The sequence below is a fragment of the Rhinatrema bivittatum genome, chromosome 14 (assembly GCF_901001135.1).
Source record: "Rhinatrema bivittatum chromosome 14, aRhiBiv1.1, whole genome shotgun sequence".
Classification (NCBI taxonomy): Eukaryota; Metazoa; Chordata; class Amphibia; order Gymnophiona; family Rhinatrematidae; genus Rhinatrema; species Rhinatrema bivittatum.
The window spans coordinates 18,222,703-18,245,896 of NC_042628.1; the positions used below are offsets into that span (position 1 = coordinate 18,222,703).

General features: G+C 41.8%; 1 protein-coding gene across 1 annotated transcript in view; it reads left to right on the top strand.

The window, feature by feature from the left end:
* Positions 1-23,194, top strand: part of UMOD (uromodulin) — a 56,157-nt gene that overhangs the window by 19,852 nt on the left and 13,111 nt on the right. The window contains exons 11-16 of the mRNA XM_029577225.1: positions 15,430-15,582; positions 18,340-18,581; positions 19,308-19,436; positions 19,995-20,172; positions 22,163-22,177; positions 22,276-23,097. Of these exons, the coding sequence (XP_029433085.1) occupies positions 15,430-15,582; positions 18,340-18,581; positions 19,308-19,436; positions 19,995-20,172; positions 22,163-22,177; positions 22,276-23,097 (1,539 nt within the window). The remainder of the gene's footprint in view (positions 1-15,429; positions 15,583-18,339; positions 18,582-19,307; positions 19,437-19,994; positions 20,173-22,162; positions 22,178-22,275; positions 23,098-23,194) is intronic.

Genomic DNA, 23,194 nt, shown 5'->3' on the forward strand with positions numbered 1-23,194 from the left:
TTGTGCCAAGGGATATCATTGTTGTTTGCAAACAGAGATATTTATTAACAAATTAATTATTAAAAATAATTTCCGTAAGAAAAACAATGAATCAGTTTAAGCAAGTCCAGTTTAAATATTATTTGACTGAAATTCTTTATTTGCTTCAAGTTCACTTTTATTTACTATTTGGCTCTTCACAAGCAAGGAGATTCAGAGCCATTCCTTTGTTAGATCATTACAACTAATTCATTCTTTCAAGAACTTAGAATTATCCTTACTGGATATAACAGAAGGCTCACATACTGAATGTGTGGTGTTGTATAGACAGGATGATGTAAGTCAGTAATGCAACCCAAGAAGCCACAGAAGCAATGACGCATACAGTGCGGCTGGGTGGAAAGTCTGGAGCTGGGAGTTGGCAATGGAGTAGGAGGATGCAAACAGGAACAGGCTAACCAATTAACAGAGATACGGGGAGAGGTAATGAGGAGTCGCACAGAGAATGCCCTTCTTGGTGAATAGAAGCAGCTTGAACTGTATGTGTTACAGATCATGTTTGGAAACCTTTGGTTTTTCTCAGGTGATATCATCAATATATTTTCTTATATGGAGCAATGAAAGGGAAAAATTAAATTTTTTTGTGTGATAAAACATGAATGTAGACATTGAAAGCTTTGACGGCTTTCGGTGATAATTCTTTGCTTGTTTTGCTTTGGAATTCCATGGATAAATAAATTCTATAGGATTGTACCTAACCAGTTACTGTCTAACCAGCTACGCTCAATGCGCAATTAAAGCTGTGGAATTTGCTGTTGGAAGATGTGGTTGCAGCAGCTAATATGGCAGGGTTTAAAAAAAACTTTGAACAAATTTCTAGAGGAAAAGGTCATAAACAGTTATTAACTAGGTGACTCCGGGAAGCCAAGCACTTGTTGCTGGGAGTGAGCAATAAGAAACTGGATCTACATTTTGGAACGGAGACAAGATACTGGGCTTCGTCGACCTTGACCCAGCATGGCACTTCTCATGATCTATGTTCTTATGTTCTTACCGTCCCCTGCTCATACAAATGCAATATGTGAAGAATACCTTGGTTTTTGAGAATACTCACCCAAAGACAGGCTCATTGGTGATGGCTTCGCTTACTATGATATTGATGAATGTGTCTACTCCAGTCCAACAACTGTTCTTGGGACTACTGTGCAAGTATTTTTGGTTCATATATCTGTGAATGCCCCAGTGGGCACACACTGTTCTCTGAGAACAGCTGTAGAGATATTGATAAATGTTCAAGTCCTATCTTAAACCAATTTCAGACCCAAGCAATTTCTACAAATGACAATGGCTATTATCAATGCATCTGCCCAGATGGGTAGAGTGGAGACAGTAATTACTGTTAAGAAATGGAATGCACAAAATGAGGCAGAGGAGATGAATGCATTGAAAACTCAATCTCACATTTCCTCTGATCCAGATTCCAGCTATATTAGTCTTAATGAATCTTGGCTATCATAATGGCAGAGCTAATTGCTGTGAATCAGAACAAGGATGGTACAGGTTCTTAGGTAGTGGTGATATATACTCATGCCTAAAGCTTGTATAACAGAATATAAATGTGGCAGTCACTCCCCAGCATGGTTAATGGATTACATCCTGCAAGCTCTAATAAATTCACTCTTCCTCTGCCTTTTGGAATGGCACCGGCAACTTTTGCACATCCACTGCATGGACTAGAGGTAATTTTAAGTCTCCTGCCAAGGCACAAGGTCCATCAGCATTTCAGCACACATGCATCTTGCATAAATGTGTGTGTGCATGCCATTCCAGGGCCAGCATGTACCTGTGCAGATCCACTTTGAAAATTGTGCCCAAGGTATATGTGCTATTCCGGTGAGGCGCACGCCGGCAACTGGCTGGCGCGTAGAACTTACTGCTGCTCCTGACAGCAAGTAAGTTTGAAAATAAAGAAAATATGGTGAGTTAGGGGTGGTTGAGGGGTCGCTAAGTAGTTAGGGAACTGGAGGAGCCCTGATCATGTCACCGCACGCTTCTAATTAAAATCCCCCCTTGCGCACCCATCATATGCATATACGCGCTGATATAAAATTAGGCGTGCATGTGCGTGTCGGTGTGTGCATGTTATAAAATCAGCGCATCCATGTATGTGCACCAGGAACCACGCGCACATGGACGCCCACATGCTTTCAAAATCTACCTCTGTTTGATGTGAATTTCCATTGTGAGGTTTTGGAGTTGAATCCCTAGGCTTTGTATTGACCCCTTAGGAAGTAAGAGGGTATCTGACAGGGAAGGCAGCGACTGTAGGGGATTGACGCAGCATGGAAAGATTGAATTATTACTGAAGAATGACTTTCAATGCATTCTACATACTTGCATTACGGAAAGGTTAAAAAAGGTGATTTCTTTATACAAATAATTACGCAAAACACACATATATTTTATTGTATTTTGCCGATAAACACAGGTGAGAAATGGATATCTCACGTTTAGCATTTCAGTGTAAACTGAAACACAATATTTATGGTACTGCAGAAACTGTCACAAACCCTAAAAATCATGTTAACATGCACATATCATTTTTCTTTTCTTTATCTAAAACCTATCTTTCAAACCTTCTTTCTGGAAGTAACATAATAACCTACTATTTGAAGCACAGTGAGAACATTGCATACATCACCAATCACACTTTAAGGAACCTACATAAGTACATCAACACAGAATAGGATCAGATCTTAACCTTGGCTAGCTTGGGTAAGTTCGATTCTTAGCACTATTTAATGTTCAATTATTGATTTATGCTCAAATTAATAGATAAATGTAAAAAAATATGTATTTATTATAGAAACCACTTCAAGTGGTTATGTTTCTATTGCTTTCATTTAGATAGAGGCCAATGTACTAAACTGCGGTGGGCTATATGGGAATGGGTCAACAACGTACAAATATTTTTGTGCATTACTAGCCTATTTCAACATGCAAATTGGGTTCAAGTCAAAATTTTGTTATAAACTTCACATGAAATAGACTCTATTGCAATAAACCTTTAACTACATCTCGTAGTTAAAGGTTTATTTTCGTAGAAAGCTGCAGTGTTGAGCAATTTTCATGTGAAATTTAACTATGTGAACATAGGTAATGAACTGTTTTGCATGATTTTTCAGCTCATTACCTATTTTTTTTATATATTTTTAAAATATATTTTGCATTGTGCTTTGCAAAAGCTAAATACATTTAAAAACGGCAAATAGTGTGCACAAAATTTTCACAATATGTATTTGGCATTTTTTCACATTGATGCTTTTGTGAAGCACAACACTGCTTAGTACCTTGACCTCATTAAAACATAGCATATGATGGCAAATCAAGACCATATAGGCCTTCCGGGTCTACCTATACTTTATTTCCATGATTTCTAAGGCCTAGATTAATCAAAATGCTATAAATTTCACATGAATAATGCCTGCAATAAGGAAAAGGGGCATGGCTATAATTTTAGAGTTACCATAATGCGTGCTAAATTTGTTACACTTGAGTGAGAGACAGAGAGAGAGAACTTTATAAGGCCTTCATAGTAGTCAACTATTTAATGCACTATAGGAGGGCCAGTTAATAACGCGAGGTGAGGTTTTGGTGGTGGTTTAGGGTTTTGGGGCCAGTTTGACATGCAGTGTGACATACGAACAGCACTTTACACCCTGGTGAAGAGTTGACATTTGGAATGAGGAAAATCTCACAAAATGAGATTTCTACAATGTTCTCTCGCCCTAGCTTGATGGACTTTATAACAGGATACTAATTTGATCACCTCACTCATCGTACCCCTTTCCATATCATTTATAAATATATTAAAAAGCACCGGTCCTAGTACAGATCCCTGAGGCACTCCACTGTTTACCTTTTCCCACTGTAAAAACAGACCATTTAATCCTACTCTGTTTCCTGTCTTTTAACCAGTTTTGCAATCCACAAAAGGACGTCACCTCCTATCCCATGACTTTTTAGTTTTCTTAGAAGCCTCTCATGCGGGACTTTGTTGAATGCCTTCTGAAAATCCAAATACACCACATCTACTGGTTCACCTTTGTCCACATTTATTCACCCCTTCAAAAACAATGTAGAAGATTTGTGAGGCAAGACTTCCCTTGGGTAAATCCATGCTGGCTGTGTCCCATCAAACCATGTCTATCTAAATGTTTTGTGATTTTATTCTTTATAATAGTTTCCATGATTTTTCCCAGCACTGAAGTCAGGCTCACCAGTCTATAGTTTCCTGGATCACCCCTGAAGCCCTTTTTAAATATCGGGGTTACACTGGCCATCTTCCAGTCTTCAGGTACAAAGGATGATGTTATTGATAGGTTACAAATTAATTAAAATAGGTCTGAAATTTCATTTTTTAGTTCTCTCAGAACCCTGGGGTGTAAGTTATCCAGTCCAGGTGATTTACTACTCTTCAGTTTATCAGTCTGGCCTACCATATCTTCCAGGTTCATCGTGATTTGGTTCAGTTCATCTGAATCATCACCATTGAAAACTGTCTCTGGAATGGGTATCTTCTCAACATCCTCTTCAGTAAACACTGAAGCAAAGAAATCGTTTAATTTTTCCACAATGGCCTTATCTTCCCTAAGTGCCCCTTTAACCTCGCGATCATCTAACGGTCTAACAGACTCCCTCGCAGGCTTTCTGCTTCGGATATATTTTAAAAAGTTTTTATTGTGAGTTTTTGCCTCTACGGCCAATTTCTTTTCAAATTCTTTCTTAGCCTGTCCTATCAATGTCTTACAATTAACTTGCCAATGCTTAATCCTGTTTTCTTCTGATGGATCCTTCTTCCAATTTTTGAATGAAGATCTTTTGGTTAAAATAGCCTTTTTCACATCACTTTTTAGCCATACTGGCAATTGTTTGATCTTCCTTCCACCTTTCTTCATGCAAGAAATATATATGGACTGGCTTCTAGGATGGTATTTTTTTTTTTTTTTTTTAACAATGACCATGCCCGTTGCACACTTTTAACCTTTGCAGCTGCACCTTTCAGTTTTTTTCTATTTTTCTCATTTTATCAAAGTTTCCCGTTTGAAAGTTTAGTGTTAGAGCCATGGATTTACTTACTGCCTCCCTTCCAGTTATTAGTTTAAATTTGATCATGTTATGATCACTATTGCCAAGTGGCCCCACCATCGTTACCTCTCTCACTAAATCCTGTGTTCCACTAAGAATTAAATCTAAAATTTCTCCCTCTCTCGTTGGTTTCTTAACCAATTGCTCCATGAAGCAGTCGTTTATTCCATCCAGGAACTTTACGTCTTTAGCATGTCCTGATGTTACATTTACCGAGTCAGTGTTGGGGTATTTGAAATCTCCTATTATTACTGTTCTGTCAAATTGGTTAACTTCCCTGATTTCTCTTAGCATTTCATTACCTGTCTGATCATTTTGGCTAGGTGGACGGTAGTATACCCCTATCACTATACTCTTACCCAACACTTATGGGATTTCTACCCATATAGATTCTACTGAGCATTTAGACTCTTGTATGATCTTTATCGTGTTGGACTCTATACCCTCCCGAGCACAAAGTGCCACTCTCCCACAAAGTTGATCCTCTCTATCATTTTGATATAATTTATACCCTGATATAGCACTGTCCCATTGGTCATCCTCCTTCCACCAGGTCTCTGAGATGCCAATTATGTCTCTCACATCATTCACTGCTATACACTCTAACTCTCCCACCTTACTTCTTAGACTTCTGACATTGGCATACAGACATTTTAAAGTGTGTTTTTTTGTTTGTACTAACAACCTGTATAATTTGGAATTCTTTAGCTCAGGTGATTCTTTACTTATAGGCACATGGACTACTTTTGCTTTTATTGGAACCTCACTGTTGGGATGCCCTAACTCTCCTGTTTCATTAGTATCCTTCAAAGATACATTCCTCTGAGCCATGCACTGCTGAGTGACTGTAGGCTTTCCCCCTTGTTCTAGTTTAAAAGATGCTCTATCTCCTTTTTAAAAGTTAGTGCCAGCAGCCTGGTTTCACTCTGGTTAAAGTAGAGCCTGTCCTTTCAAAAAGTCTTCCCCTTCCCCAAAAGGTTGGCTAGTTCCTTATGAAACTGAATCCTTCCTCCCTGCACCATCATTTCATCTTCGCATTGAGACCCCGGAGATCTGTCTATATCTGGGGACCTGCGCGTGGAACAGGGAGCATTTCAGAGAATGCAATCCTGGAGGTTCTAGATTTCAGCTTTCTACCTAAAATCCTAAATTTGGCTTCAAGAACTTCTCTCCCACATTTTACTATGTCGTTGGTGCCCACACGTACCACGACAGCTGGCTCCTCCCCAGCACTGTCTAAAATCCTATCTAGGTGACGCGTGAGGTCCGCCACCTTCGACCAGGTAGGCAAATTACCAGGCGGTTCTCATGTCCACCAGCCAACCCACTTATTTACATTTCTAATAATCGAATCAGTAACTTTGATGAGCCACCTAACCCTTCCCGCCTGGGCAGTAGCCCTGGGAGATTTGTCCCCAGTGTGAGAGGACCTGGGGAGCAAGTCCTTGCTACAGGATCACTTCCTGCTACACCAGGGTGATGCTTTTTAACCGGGAGACCTTTATGATCCAACAAACCCCCACATTATTTTCTCTTTCTAACATTGCGAAGTTTACAAAAGCAGGTAATGTACATAACGACCTGGAAAAAATGGCAGTCTAGGTGCTGTATGCGCTCGAGTGTATCACAGCTGTTTACACTCTAGAGAGCTACAGATTCTTGGGGGTTAGGTTTTAAGAATCTTTTTTGGTGGTGACGCGGTGAAAGTGCAACATCTGTTCTCTGCTCATCCTTTGTGTTGAACATCTTTCGTGACACTGCGTTTAATTCGAACAGCGTTTTGGTTGAGATTATGAACTACATAAGGTGAGCCAGGTTCTCAGGGGACGCTGTTGGAAATTACTCCAGGCCAACTGAGAGCCTTGTACCTTGTACCTGAATCTCCAGGAAAAGTGATAAGGCTCTAGAGAAGATGTTAACATAGAGGCTACATTTCAAAGCTATTTATGTGCATAAATTATGGGTTTCTGCATGTAAATGGCTCATTCTATAACTCTGCAGGGGTTGTGTGCATACAAATATGTATGTAACTTGATTTTGCACATACTTTTATGCATACAAAAAAGCCCCAGGCATTCAGGGGTGGAGGGAAGCAAAGTTGGGATTTATACACATACTTTTGTACATAAATTAGTCCATACAGGTTGTTCCCTGCAAACAGCAGATATACATTTGCTTGGGTTCTTAGGGATAATTTTCAAAATGAATTTATGCATATAAGGACAAAAATACCCTCATAATGATTAGCATTGCTAGTAACAAGAAGCACCAGAATCTAGAAGGCTGTGAGAATATGATCAGAAGGACAACAAAAGGATGCAAAAGGCGTACATTTCTCTCATTTTGTTCTGCCAACCTCTAACTTTTAGGGATTGTTGGGGAGGAGCTATGGTAGAAAGTTTGTGCAGATGAGATGTAGAACACCTGTCTTTAAAGTTCTGGGTTCAACGTCTTCCTTTTGAACAGAATAATAAATTGTGGGACTTTACGTTAAACTCGCGTGAAATGAACCTCTGTTTCCTATTTATTCTATTGCACTGCCACCAGAGCATGCACAGCTGAAACGGACATTGATTTACTACTTTTGTTGGCTTTTTTTTTTTTTTTCCAGGGACAAATGCCTCCTATGAACCTGGCTATGGTGACCAAGAGCCTATTCAAAATCCTAATTCTTAGCATGACGTGTGTAGCGGTGTCGGAGAGTTGGTGTAAGTTACTTGTAGGCAATCAAAATAAGGGAGCAGCATCCTCCCCACAAAAGGGGGATCTCGCGCTAATTTTTTAATTCATTCTTTTGGGGCAATGATTAAATCTCAAGGCTTTTTTTAAATGGAGATTATGAGAACCAATTTAACACACATGTATGAAGTTGTAATTTGAATAGCAGAAGAGGTTTTGGGGGGTTCTCCCCCGCCGTGTACTGCCTTACTGACTAAGATATATTCTGTTTCTCTTGTCTGTGTCCTCCTCCTCTGTCAAGAATTTCCTACTTCTGCAGAATCTTGAAATATCTACTGCAGGAAATAAGAGTTCTCTGCTAGTACTAAACATATTAGCCAGCAAAGTGTTGCCATCAGAGCAAAGCTACACTAGTATAGCTACTATATTTGTTAAATGATGGGCGGAAGGAGGAATTAACAACTAACCCCAGGAGCTGACACCATTCCTTTTCCATAAAGAAACAAAAACATACACAAAACAAATGACAGAGAACTGAAAATGATACAAATGACAAAAATACAAGGATGTATGCAACTGATATGGAGCAGAAACCTAATGTGTCTGTGTTCTTCTGCATGCCACTGGCACGGAGCGGAAACCTAACGTGTCTGTGCTCTTCTGCATGCCACTGGCACGGAGCGGAAACCTAACGTGTCTGTGCTCTTCTGCATGTCACTGGCACGGGGCAGAAACCTAACATGTCTGTGCTCTTCTGCATGCCACTGGCACGGGGCAGAAACCTAACTTGTCTGTGCTCTTCTGCATGTCACTGGCACGGGGCAGAAACCTAACTTGTCTGTGCTCTTCTGCATGTCACTGGCACGGGGCAGAAACCTAACGGGTCTGTGCTCTTCTGCATGTCACTGGCACGGGGCAGAAACCTAACGTGTCTGTGCTCTTCTGCATGTCACTGGCACGGGGCAGAAACCTAACATGTCTGTGCTCTTCTGCCTGCCACTGGCACGGGGCAGAAACCTAACGTGTCTGTGCTCTTCTGCATGCCACTGGCACGGAGCGGAAACCTAACGTGTCTGTGCTCTTCTGCATGTCACTGGCACGGAGCGGAAACCTAATGTGTCTGTGCTCTTCTGCATGTCACTGGCACGGGGCAGAAACCTAACATGTCTGTGCTCTTCTGCATTTCACTGGCACGGGGCAGAAACCTAACTTGTCTGTGCTCTTCTGCATGCCACTGGCACGGAGCGGAAACCTAACATGTCTGTGCTCTTCTGCATGCCACTGGCACGGGGCAGAAACCTAACTTGTCTGTGCTCTTCTGCATGCCACTGGCACAGAGCAGAAACTTGATGAATAGTTTTCTATGAATTTAGCTGCAAAGGACTGAAGCAATCAGACACATTTTGTCTATTTCTAGGTCGAAGATATAACTCTTACCTGGCACGAAGAGGGTTAGGCTTTCAATGTGATTGTGTGGGAAAGAAGTGCACTGTTTTAAGAATGAAAGCACTTAAACATTAATTCCTTTTCTTAGAATCCAGTCTTACCACTTCCCAGGTGGAATTACTTTGCAATTCTTGTGTAACATGTAATAGAGAAACCCTCTACAGTCAAAAACCGCCCCTTCCATAGATTTGGGTGATGCTAAAGATAAATATTACTGTACCATGGCCATTTGATTTGGATAAGGTTTGCTGGGAATTCTTTCTCCAGGCAACTCCTGGTCCTGCGTATGTCCGAGATTAGGGATGTGCAAACTTCTCAAAAATAGTTTGTGAAACAGCTTGAGGAACCTAGAAGAAAGTTTTTCAGGTTTGTAAAATGAGTTCAGCAAACTTTTTCTCACCTAAAAAGGAAAATCTGATGGGGATTCCTTGAAACAGCTAATCTGCCTCAGAGTTCAAGCAGATTTACCAATTTACTGAACAGGAATCCACACTGGGCAGATTCCATGCAGCTTCCTGCCAACCAGCAAATCCTCATGGACTGATTTTCCTCATCCAGTAAATATGAGAAAAATCCAAAATTTCCATTGAACTTGAAGCAAGGAAAAATGTGTCTGGAAAATTTAAAAAACCCAGCATGCATAAAAACCGGGGGTTACACGCAGACGTGCCGGGCTTGGTGAAAAGGGTGGGCCATTAGGCCCTGTCCTGGGGGAAGCACATGCCGGCAGCCTGCCAGCGCACAAAACTTACAGCTGCTCGGAGCAGCGGGTAAATTAGAAATAAAAAAGAATTATGCTAGTTAGGTTAGGTTTAAGGGTCAGGGAGATCGGGAAATTCCCTCCCAATCCGCTCCTTAACTGGACTTTAGATGTGTAAATGCACTTTACCCTTGTAAGTGGGCTTTTGAAAATTGCTACAATATATATGCCATTGAATTTTCAATAGGTTTAGTGCTGAAGCACTATGTTCATATCCCATGGGACTGGAGGCTTTAAATACACGCAAGCATACACATGCGTGTACGCTTTGGGTGGCTATGCGCATATTTTATAATATATACGCTCTGCCGCTCAGCCGCCGCTGCGAAGCTCCTGGGGAGAAAGGCCTGCGCGATCGGCGCCCAGACCCGTCGGGGTAAGGCCTTCATATTCCCCTTGCCCACGGCGAGCCCAGCCTCCGATCGCGCTGCCTGCCTGCCAGCCGTGCCGCCCATCAGCGCGACTACGTCTCCTCGACCCTCCCACCAATTATTATTATCACCAACTAGCAGCCAATTAAAAGCAGAGAAGGAGATTTAAATTTCGGAATTTTACTTAAATTGCCTGATCTGCTGGTGCCGCGCGCCTGTGTCGCGCGCCGAAGGAGCGCGTCAAAGGGGCTGGCCCCTTTGTGCGCCCCTTCGTGCAGCCACTGAGTTTGTGAAGAATTTAAACAAAATATACTCAAAAAAAAAAAAAATTTTTTTTTTTTTTCTCATAACTCTACTTTCACAGTAACATCACCTTTTCAGTCACTCGGTACCCTCTCAACTTCAGACACACTCCAGCAAGCTTCACTCGGACCTCTCTCAACCACAGACACACTCCAGCAAGCTTCACCCGGACCTCTCTCAACCACAGACACACTCCAGCAAGCTTCACTCGGACCTCTCTCAACCACAGACACACTCCAGCAAGCTTCACTCGGACCTCTCTCAACCACAGACACACTCCAGCAAGCTTCACTCGGACCTCTCTCAACCACAGACACACTCCAGCAAGCTTCACTTTGACCCAAATCCCTAACCTACTGACTAACTTTAGGACTACTATTTCTTCTTCTCCTCCTTTCTTCAGTGGCTTTCCTTATCTGACCACGCTGCTATCAAAACTTCCTGCGCGTCTAGAGTATTTCAATTTCTGGGCCCTACAGCAATAAAAGAGCTTGCCCCTACATCTCGCCTATTCACTTAATACCATTAAATTATGCACCAATCAGAAATGTTCTCCCGCCACATTCCTACTATCAAACACTTCAACGTGAATTATAAACCGGCTAGATTTCTCCAACACTCCTCATTAACCAGAACATTAACACCTATTATGGTAGCACCTATCACTCAAATGTTAGGTCTAATAACTTTCTCCATCCTTCTATTAAATACACAATCTCTTCTAAAAAAGATCACCCTACTAAACGATATCCTCACAGATGAAAAGCCAGACATATGTGCGATCACTGAATCATGGCTAAAAGACACTGACACAGCCATAATAAATCAACTTCCCACTGACACTTACAATGTTTTCTCCATTCCAAGGATCAAAAAGAAAGGTGGAGGTATTCTCCTGGCTGCCAAAAAGAAATTTAACCTTACAGTTCAAACTACTTCCCCTTCCTCCAAAATGGAGACTGGCCTTTTCAAATCTAAGGATCTTCAAATCTGCCTAATCTACTCCCCCCCCAGCATACTTGAGAATAACCCATCTCTACTAACAGAATTTATTATCAAAAACCTTGATATTCACCTCCCAACAATTATTTTGGGGGATTTGAACCTACACTTTGATCGCATCCCTCTAACCCCAGCCTGTGAATCTTTACTAACCTCTCTTAATGCTCTAGGCTTTCAACAAGCTGTGACTAACCCGACTCATAAAGCTGGTCATACCCTTGATGTCATTTTTACTAACTCCCATATTGATACAAAACCTCCCCTCTGCACTCCAATTCCTTGGTCGGACCACTTTCGGATCGACACCTGCTGTACAATAAAACAATTACCATCTAATGTTCACAGCAAAAAAACCATCTACTTCCGAAAACAAGGTCAAACAGATGAAATTAATAATGTGATATCAGAAGATCTCAAAAATTTAGATCTCACAGACGCTGAAACAGCTACCTCTTCTTGGTTTAAAATTACTAGTAACATAGCAGAGAAACTCTGTCCTATTCAATCCAAGGAAATCAATTCCGAAAAAATAATAAGGAAAAAACCTTGGTATACTCCCGAGCTTAAAGCTATGAAAATGGAGCTACGTAAGACAGAAAAAGAATGGCACAGAAACCAAAATTCCACGACTTTATTAAAATTCAAATCATTACTACACAAATATCGCCAAACCACCGACAAAACAAAAAAAGATTTCTATGCTTCCAGAATTCATCAATATCAATTCAACCCTCAAGCACTTTTCCAATATGTCAAAAGCCTTGTTACTGCTCCAACTCACAACAATCTAAACAACAATGATGATTCAAAATGTGAGGAACTAGCTACATTCTTTTATAACAAAATACATTCTATTTTAAAGAGATTTAATTCATCTCCTGCTTCTTTTCACACCAACCAAGCTACATCAGCCGCTCAAGATAAATTTGAAACAAAGCTATCTAATCTTGAGATTACTACTGGTATTGAAGTTGAGTCAATTCTAAAGAAAATGAAACCAGCTTTCCACCCCACAGACATCTTACCTACTAAGACTCTTCTTACAATACGTTCTACAATAGCAAAACCTATTGCAAAGATTCTTAACAAATCCATCACCACAGGCATAGTTCCTTCTATACTTAAACATGCTATCATTACCCCAATGATAAAAAAATCTAACCTAGATTCATCTGATCCAGCAAACTTTCGACCAGTATCAAACCTACCCTTCCTCTCAAAGATTATGGAAAGAGTCATCAACAAACAACTATCTGATTATTTAGATGATCATCAAATACTCTTCCCATCCCAATATGGGTTCAGAAAGTACCACAGCACGGAAACGCTTTTGATATCACTTTCTGAGGTGCTACTAAAAGCTTTAGATGCTGGCAAATCATACCTCATCGCCCTTCTTGATATATCAGCTGCTTTCGACACGGTAAACCACAACACCCTTATTACCCGTCTATCTGAAATAGGTATCTCGGGATCGGCTTTACTATGGTTTCAGTCATTCCTGAGCAATAGAACATACAGCGTTAGATGTGGACGAAGTGAATCCAAGCCAAGAAACCTCTCTCAAGGAGTCCCCCAAGGATCTTCTCTCTCCTCCACTTTGTTCAATGTTTACCTTACACCGCTATGCCGGTTACTCTCTAAATTGGGTCTTCAACACTTCATCTACGCAGATGATGTTCAAATACTCATACCTATAACCAGCACAATCACAAATGCACTGAGTACCTGGAAGGTAGCTTTATTAGAAATTAAAACAATCCTCACAGACAACCAATTGGCTATAAATACCAATAAAACTGAACTTATCATAATCTCACCTCCAAAAAATACAATTCTGATCAACTCTGATATTTCTCAAAACAACTCCTCTATTTCACAACAAGTACGCAGCCTTGGTATCATCATTGACAGCAATCTCACGTTTAAAAAATTCATCGCGGACACGGTAAAAAATGGTTTCTTTAAGCTATACACTCTTAAACGTATTAAATCTCTATTATACCAATATGATTTCCGCACAGTCTTACAAGCAACTATTTTGTCAAAAATTGATTACTGCAATGCTCTATTACTGGGTCTACCTAAAGCCACCATTCAACCTTTGCAAATGCTGCAAAATGCAGCTGCCCGCATTATCACTGACACAAGCCGCCATGATCACATCACTCCAGCTCTTCAGTCTTTGCACTGGCTACCCGTGGCTTACAGGATAATTTATAAATCTATGTCGCTGATACACAAAGCCATTCAAAACAGAGAAATGCTCTGGTTCACAGATCAACTGCAATTCAAAATGTCTTCCCGCCCAACGAGATTCCAGAATTTAGCCAAACTAAATATCCCAGCACCCAATCTGACTAAACTCTCTAGTACAAAAGAACGATCTTTCATCATTGCTGGATCAACTATATGGAACACCATGCCCTCTGAATTACGCCAGGAACTCTGCCACAAAAAATTTAAACAAAACCTTAAAACCTGGCTATTTAAAAAAGCCTACTATCAATGATCTGTATCCTCAACTACTCTTCCTATCCGCCACAATCTCTCATATATTGCTTATATTCTTTTAATACATAGTTATATACTGTATTGTATTTGTTCAGTTACCATGTTAAATTGTAAAGCGCAATGCTGTATTACTGTTTGAATGTAAACCGAGGTGATGTTATTTACGTACCCCGGTATAGAAAAATCTATAAATAAATAAATAAATAAATAAATAAATATGCATATCTGATACATGCGGGTTATAAACTGCTAACATGATCTGTGTATATTGAGCTGCGCTGAGTTACCCTCCCAGGATTTATGTGCTGTTTTTTTCTGCAGTTTAAGCCATTAAACCTCAGTAGTTTCTTTCTTCAATATACACTTATCCAGACCATTTTGGGGTTTTTTTTTTGTATTTTACAGATCCTGAATTAACTAATACTTCACTTCCTAGTTCTTCAGTTCAGACTACTTCGCCAGCACCAGGAAAATGCACAAGGGAAGGTATAGTATTCTGCAGCCTACAAAAAGGATAAAAACGTGGATGGGATGCATCATAAATATATACAGAGAGAGAGAGAGAGATTGGGTGATGATTTAATTACAACCACTGGAGGCAATTTTCAAAAGATTTTCTGTACATAAATGAGCTTAGGAAGATTGCTACCATACAATGCTACTTTTATGCTCACAACTCTTTTGAAAATACCTTCATAATTTGGATTCTCTTTCAGGACACAGAGGCCAGATTCTTTTAGGGTTTCTGCCATGCTTTCTCTTTTCCCAGAGTTCACTTTATTTATTTATTTTTTTAATCTGGCAGATTCCTCCTTCTCCTTTGGATTTCCTGATCAGGGCTGGGATCTGGCCCCATGAGCTTTCAGTCAGAACCACCTGGGGACCTCCCCCCCCCCATTTTATATCTCCTTCCAATTTAGGTCAGTCATTACAGCAATAATCCTCAGGTGGGGGCCATGCACCCAGGCTCCTTTTGGAACACCACAATCATAGGCCCTCACAATCTGGCCACTAGGGGTCGCCCTTTACACACTGACTATGACTCCCTTCCTTCCCCTCCTAGGGGCTATGAATGCCGACTCTCCAACTGAGCCTGGGAGTGGGAGATCTGAGCCAGGAAGTTCATCCACCTCTCACTAAGCCACTGGGCCAGCTCCAGCATATGCATTTTTGTTTAAATTTCTGTAAGGCTAATTTGAAAATGTGCATTTATTTTTTCTACTACAGAAGCAACTTCGCTGACAGTCTTGGTGGACAATGTTCCCTTCTCTGACATGTCCTGGTACCTTTTGGAAATTATAGACCAGCTTCTCGAGCATGTCACGGGCAGATTCCCCTGTGGGGCCAGGCAGTTTGCGTGGGTGAATTTAACACATTCAGGTAAGTGCTGTGTAGAGCGTGCTTCGTTGGCACGTCCACCAGATTCTTTTCAAGTTACTATAAGCATTTTACTGGATCAATGACGAATTATTCAGTGATCTTGTATGGCTTAAACTTTTGAGACCACCTAGCTCCCCTTCTTCAGTGTCATTCCATGCCACTGGCATTACACAGACTATTAGAACCTCACATAAAATATACTTTTTGTTGATCTTTAATGCACGTTGCGCTGCTTTGAATGCGCAGTATAATCTTTATAAGCATGCGCGTCCAGGAACACGAATTTATTAAAGGCTTGGAGAGGATTAAAATTACCTTCCAGGGTGATGTTTTCCAGTTTTATTGATTTATCAGATTAACCCAGTCCTGGATGACAGACTAATTTATTTTAACGTTATTTAGAAAATTTGAAAGGGAACAAATGAAGGAGAGAGAGAGAGAACATAATAGTTTGGGGGTTTTCTTTTGACCTGGCAGGTTCCTCCTAACTCCTTTGCATGTCCAGCTCACCTGGGATCTGCCACCACAAGCCTTCATTTGCAGCCACTGGGAGATTTATTCCCCCCCCCTACTTTATAACCCCCTCCTAACTTATTTCCAGTCATCACAATGAGAGCTCTAGGCCAGGGGCCATGCACCAGGGCTCCCCTCCAGGACCCTGCAGTCATGGGCTCTGAATGCAACCACCAGGTGTCACCCTGGAGCAGTGACCATTACTCCCTCCTCACCTCCAGGGAGAGCTGTGAACGCAGCCTCCCCAGCCCCAGCCAACCCAGGGCGCAGAACTTACAAAATTAATATTAAATTCACTTCTGGTTTGGCTGCTGATGAAAGGTTGCTAATCGTTATAAAGAAGGCTTATACCAGGGTTGGCGCATGAGGGACAGAGATTTGCCACTGCACCTCCCACCTGGAAGACAGAATATGGTTCAGCACCGCAATGTGTCAAAGGGTAACCAGGAAAACCTAAAAGATAATATTTAGACAGTTTAATACTTCATGTACGTTAATGTTTCAGATTCCTATGGAACTTTCACCAGGGACGGATAACGATGACATAAAATTCCTAAAATTATTGTTATTGCACGACATACAGAAAAGCAGGGGAGCAAAAGAAGACAGAGCCCCAGAGCCCAGAGCTACGGACTTTTTTTTTTTTTTGCTGGAGGGGAAGAATATTTAGGGATTTTTAAACCACAGTTTTAATTTCTTCCAACTGTAGGAGAGGAAAAAACCCCCCACCGTGCAAGCAAAACTTGTGCATAAATAATCCTCATTGGATGAAGCCTTTTTTGCATCTGATTTACTATTTATTTTCCTAGTGATTCTAGATGTGGGCAGTGCTTTACAGTGGTGATAAGCATTCAGGTGTAAACTCCCTTGGGTAAGGATTTATAATCTCAGGTGTGTGAACCTGAAGCGATGGGAGATAAGGTGACTTTGCCCATGGTTTGGGGGGGGGGGGGGCGTGTCAGTGGGAGGGGTAACTCAAAGCCTTTCAAACCCCAAGGCTCCTCCTCCTCCACAGGCCGTGCCTTCTGAAGGCCTTTCGAGGATCACTTTCAAACCTACTCATGTTACTGGATTTGCAAGCATGAAGCGGACACGCAAGAACTTATCCTAGCACCTTATAAACTGTTGCAGTTTTAGAAAACGCCAGCATAGCTCAGCTCTGAAAGGACGTGTGTATGTTGTTTCGCTACGTGCTAAAATTTGTGGTGCCCTGAAAGCGCGTACTCTCTACCTATTTTATAAACATAAGCACGCATATTTTACATGCGAAAAAAAATATAACCTGTATATGTAAACCCCTGATTTATACACGGAGGCAGGTATATTTTAAAATATGCAGGTGTGCTTGATATCACCAGTCTACCACTACCTTAACCCAGTAATCCCACACAAAACTAGCAGGCAACAGATGAGTCTGATAGCAGCAAAACTGTGCAAAGAAGTTGCCTAATGCATGCATGTAAATCTAAAATAGAAACTTCTGGGTGCGCCTTTTGTTCCCACTCTGGACTGCCCCTAGATTGCCCCTTTTTTTGTGTAGGTAAATAAATATATGCACAAAACCGAAAATACGCGTGAACGTCTGATGCTCATAAAATAGCATATACGCGAATGCAGGTACTTACGCATGTCTGTGCTATTTTTGTGTGCATAACACCCCTTTGAAAATGTCCTCTTTAGATGCTTAGTTATGTGATAGCTGAAGCGAACCATATTTTCAATTCATTTCAGATGGGCAGTTATGAACTGAGCCTACCTGCACAGCACGGCCCATGGGGCTCTCAAGAGAGGCCTAAAGCTGAAAGCTCAGGTTATTTGTCATCTGACTTCAACATGAGAAGCTTTGGTGCTTTACAAAGTAACAGAATAGTAGAAAAAAAAAGGCCCAAGTATCCTTATCCAGTCACCCGGCTATTCCAAGCCACGCTGTCAAACACAATATCCTAGCTGGCAGTCATAAAGGGTGATTGCTTGTAAGAGATCTCGCTTATCCAAGGCGGTTTTTGTCATCTTTCTAAAGCACGCCAGATGTTACTGTGGGTTTTTTTGGGGTTGTTTTTTTTTTTTTTTACTTCTACATAGGCCATAACTTAATTATTCATTTCTCATCTGAAATCCTGGGGTTTAATGCTGCAGTATACACCAGGCACACATGGGACAATAACTATATCTATTTATTTATCAAGTTTTATATCCCGTCATTCGGTTTCGCCATCATATTCATTTTGTAAATCTTTTCCACAGATATTTATGAGAACGTTTTTAAATCGAAGACACAATTTCTTGACTACCTGACATCCTTATACTATAGTTACTACAGTGTGAGCAGATGCAACCATTCACTGTTGGAAGGGATCGTGAGGGCTTTGGATCTCTCGCCACCTGAATCTTTAATTGTTGTTGTAAGCGATGGCTCGATGATGGACTACGGCAATACCGACCTATTAAAGAAAGCTTATGACTTGATAGAGGAGACCCAGTCCCAGGTGACCAATATGAATGATGCTCTCTGTTGCAAATCCAATGCATCTCTCACTTTAATCTATCCGTATGTTTATAACATCAAGCAACAAGACGATTTTTCACGTCGCATTCATCTCTCGCCATGGGTTTTTATTGGGAACATTTCCAGGAGAGTTACGTGGGAATCCTTGTAGAGGTCTGAGAGGGTTAATTGCAATAATAAGAGAAATATAACTTCCCTACCTACAACTTACAAGGTCAACACTGGACTTTTCAAGGGCAAAAAAAAAATCAGAGCAAAGATTTGGAAGAAGGAAGAGGGAGCCCCACAGTATTACAGAAATTGTCTCTCGTACTCAGGCAGTCCTTTTACTTATGATGAGAATCCCTCCCAAGCATTATAGGATAAATACGGTATTATCTTATGCATCCCATAATACGCAGGGACCTGGTAATGAGTTAAAGGATGGCCTAATCCTTCAGGCACTTCTGCAGTGCAGACCCTCTCTCTCATGTGTTCTGGTGGCAGTGGCGTTGACAGGAAGCCCCTTTCAAAGTTTCCCAATTAAACGTATGGTAAAGGAAACAGAATTATTTTGTACCAGTGTAAACAATCCTTTTTTTTGCTGCTTTCCATGCAAACATTTCCTGCCTCCAATTCATGGGCCTTTCTTCTTCTCTGTGTGACTCCTTCCCTGATTTATCACACATGACCTGTTAAAAGTCGAATTTTCCCCTTTTCCTTCCAGATGCTTTTCTTGGTATATGAAACTGAATATTGCTCCTATTCTAAAGACCAGCAGTTAAATATTTTGAGAGAGTTTGCATCTAGAAGTTTTGGACACTTTCTAACAGTTCAAATGGATGATGTCTTTAAGGTAAGATCCCTGTGCTACGAAGCGACGCCTGACCCACAATTTGCCGCTGTGCCAGAGGAGTTGGGAAATTCCTCGGCTGCATCTTATTTCTGTTATTTAGCGAACGTGAATCTGCAAAGCCACGCCATAGCCTCCTCGTTAGCTGCTTACTCTCACTTTGGAAACAGGCACAAAGCCTGTGGGTAAGAAAGTGCGCATGCTCTTTGACCCAGGGCGGGTCGTTTGAAAATTGCCCGCTTAAATAACACGTGGGCCACGTTTCTTCATGGAACTTGGAATCTCTGACGGGTCCTTTGTCACGGGAGTACGGTGGGAGGCGGGTGTGGCCCTCGAGTGTTTTCTCTCCCCTATCCACGTCTGCAGGATGAATCTCAGCAAGGCCGGTTCCATTACACTTATTCAGGTAGGCTTGCATTAAAGATCAATACAGAAATGAGATCGCTCTTTGCAGGCAATGCAGAAATAGTGAACATTTGATTTGTACTGTTAAATAAAAGCAAATACTGAAGTATGGCGATATGAACTATATGTTTAATTCTCTTCATTATCCATTGATAGGTTTTCTCAGGCTTGGATTTATTTCTGCTGAAACCGCTCAACGTTTCTTCAAAGATTTTCAGCAGTAATTTCAATATCTCTGGTGAGCTCAGAGAACAGTTCAGCGTTCCGAGCAATTTAACACATTTGCTAATAACAACCAGCGGAGAACTTAACCTCACCTTACATGGCCCTGAAGGTAGGCATGGCTAAAATGTTATAAAAGGACCTCATAATGGTTCAACGAAGTGACTTATCAGAAATGAATCCGGAGTATACACACTCGCACCCACTAAGACCCCTCCCTCTGGTTTTCAGATTCCCACACAATCACTGGTCTTTATCAGGAAATCTGCCGGCATGCATTGCATGTTCTCCAATATTGAGTTTAGGGAATGAGCCCCATTATTCCACGCTGGATTCTTCCCAATTTATTTCCCCACTTTATAGCTGCAAGAGGGCTATGGCCAGTCCTGGGGATTATTCGGTTATTAAAAAAAAAACAACAAAAAAACCCAACAACACTGTAGTAATATCCTCTCGCAAGGAAAAAGGCAAATCCTTTCCAAATCACAGTAAAGATAACCCTGGGGGGGGGGGGGGGTGTTGTTTATCGTTTTCAAAAGCAGGCAAAGGAACGCAAATCAAAAACGAACCAGAGCCCAATGCCCAGGGACAGAACACGCGACCTTCTCTGCGGAGCACGCGGTGCCCTGATCTGAACAGGCTGAATCAGGATCACACCACCGACACAGCAGACGTTAAACAGGGCCGCTTCAGGGGCACCTCTCTCCCGTGCTCTGTGGACACACCTCTGTGGCTGGAAGCATTTCTCCATCCCCCGCCACCCAAAATGTGCGGAAGTGGTGGGAAGAACTCACGCAACTAATTTCATATTTATTTATTTATTTTTTTTAGCTGAGAGGGGGAGTGAGAAATGTGTTCAGAAGGCAAAAACAAACCGGAGATTTTGCCTCCAAGCAAGGTCATTCTTGATGTCCTTCTTTCTTTTAGGAGAGGAGGTCCAGTTTGCAAAAAAACAATCCTTTCATTGTGGGACAGCCTCTTTGGTAAAAGATCCACCTGGCGGAACCTGGACGATGGACGCGATGGCAGAGGGCTTCGTTTCGGTCAGAATCTCTGGATTCAGGGGTGAGTGTCAGGAGCCACTTGCTTAATGAGGAAAATAATTTAAAAAAATAAAAGAAAGATGGAAATCATCATTAATACTCCTTATACCAAAGCATTTCCCAGTAGAGGATTCTCCCATCGTTAGCCTTCATGCACAGCTATGGAGTTCTTTTGCTTTGTTTCTAATCTACGTCTTATCTAGTCCAGACAGCACGGAGACAGTCCCCTGCCCCCGAGACACGTCGAGCCCGCTCCCTCTGGAAACTGGCCCACATGCACTGTTGCCACCAAAAAAAAAAATCCAACCAAGAAAGAAAAAGTCCAAAATGTTTACACAAAAATCCATCCTACTAGGTTGGCATATTTCACGACACAGATCTCTCTGTGCTGGGATAAGTATTGCTTTCTTGTAAAAGTGGTGGTTTCAATTTTGACCAAAAGCGATAAAAGTAGGGCTTTAAATGCAACATGGCAGCATGGAATCTATCGTCCTTTTGGGATCCTGCCAGGTACATGGGTCCTGGATTGGTCATCGTTCGCAACAGGATACTGCGCTTGATGGGCTTTCAGTGCGAGCCATTAAACGTGCAGAATGCCATTAACAGGAACCCTCACAAATCCATAGGGACGGTAATTTTGAAAGGACTTCTGCAGGTACAAATGTTCTGCGTGCAGAAGAAACCTTTTACAAAATTGCCTGTTCAAGTCACGGGTAAACGTATGCACGCATGTCGTGTTCATGAGTAAATTTATCTGATCTGAGTGGAGGGGTTCCCAGGCATGGGGGTGGGGTGGGGAGGGGGGGGTTTGCACTTATGCAATATCCTTTTACATTTTCAAAACAATGCACCTACAATTTCTTGCACCATTTCTGTGCACAGTTTAGTTGGTAGACATAGGTAATTGAGTGGAGGTAATTTCCTTTGCAAATTACTGCAATGTATGTGGATCTTTGCTGTCTGATTTATGTGGGCTGTTACGAAATTACCACCATATTGTAAAACTAATTAGTATTTTGATCTTCAGTATTTGCTAATGAGTATCTTTCTCCTTTCCAGGCTCAAATGCACTAGGTGAGTACAATCCAGAAAATAAGAAAAATAAAATTCCTTGTTTGTTAGTGCCACAGTTTTGAAAATCCCATCCTATGATGTCCTTCTCGCCCCCTTAGAAAACTGTACTGCATCTGCATGTCACCACCATGCAACCTGCGATGAATTTGGTGCTCACGATTCCTGTGCCTGCAGAGATGGATTCACCGGAGATGGCTTCTTTTGTTCCGATGTGGATGAATGTGCAGACCTCATGATCCAGAGCTGCAACTATGGCTCCTGCGTTAACACCATTGGATCCTACCTCTGTATCTGCAATCCCGGCTTCAGCTTTGAAGATGGAGTAGGGTGTGTCGACAATGACGAGTGCTCAAGCCCCTCTCTGAACAGCTGCCACCCTTTAGCTGCCTGCAGTAATTGGCTTGGCGGGTACGGCTGTAGTTGTCCACGGGGATACTACGGAGACGGTCACCACTGTGACGTAAACGAATGCGAGCAAGGCTCTCCGTGTCCTGCAGGCACAGAGTGCCTCAAGCTTCCCGAGTCGTATGCCTGCATCGATCCATGCCTCAATCACACCCTTCTTGATGAGACCTGGCGGAGCACCACCAACACGATCAATTATTATTATTATTATTACTGGGGTTACTATGTCCACTGTGATAGTGGACTTCATGGTTGGCATCGCTTTGAGGGGAATGGTGGGGAGCAGATGCCCAGTTATTGCGTGAACGAAAATAGGTGTGGCACCGCCGCTCCACTGTGGCTGAATGACACCCACCCAACAGAAGAGGAAGGGATTGTAAATCGGACCGCTTGCGCCAGCTGGTCCGGCAATTGCTGCTATTGGTCTACCAACATTTCCATTAAGGCTTGCCCTGGTGCCTATTACACTTACAAATTCCACGGAACTCCAGCCTGCAACTTAGCCTACTGCACCGGTAAGCACTGTTTATTCAATTCCATGTTTGTTGCATCATAAAATTATATTATTGCAGCTTCTGAACTCACACCATTTTCATCCTTTGTGACTTTTTT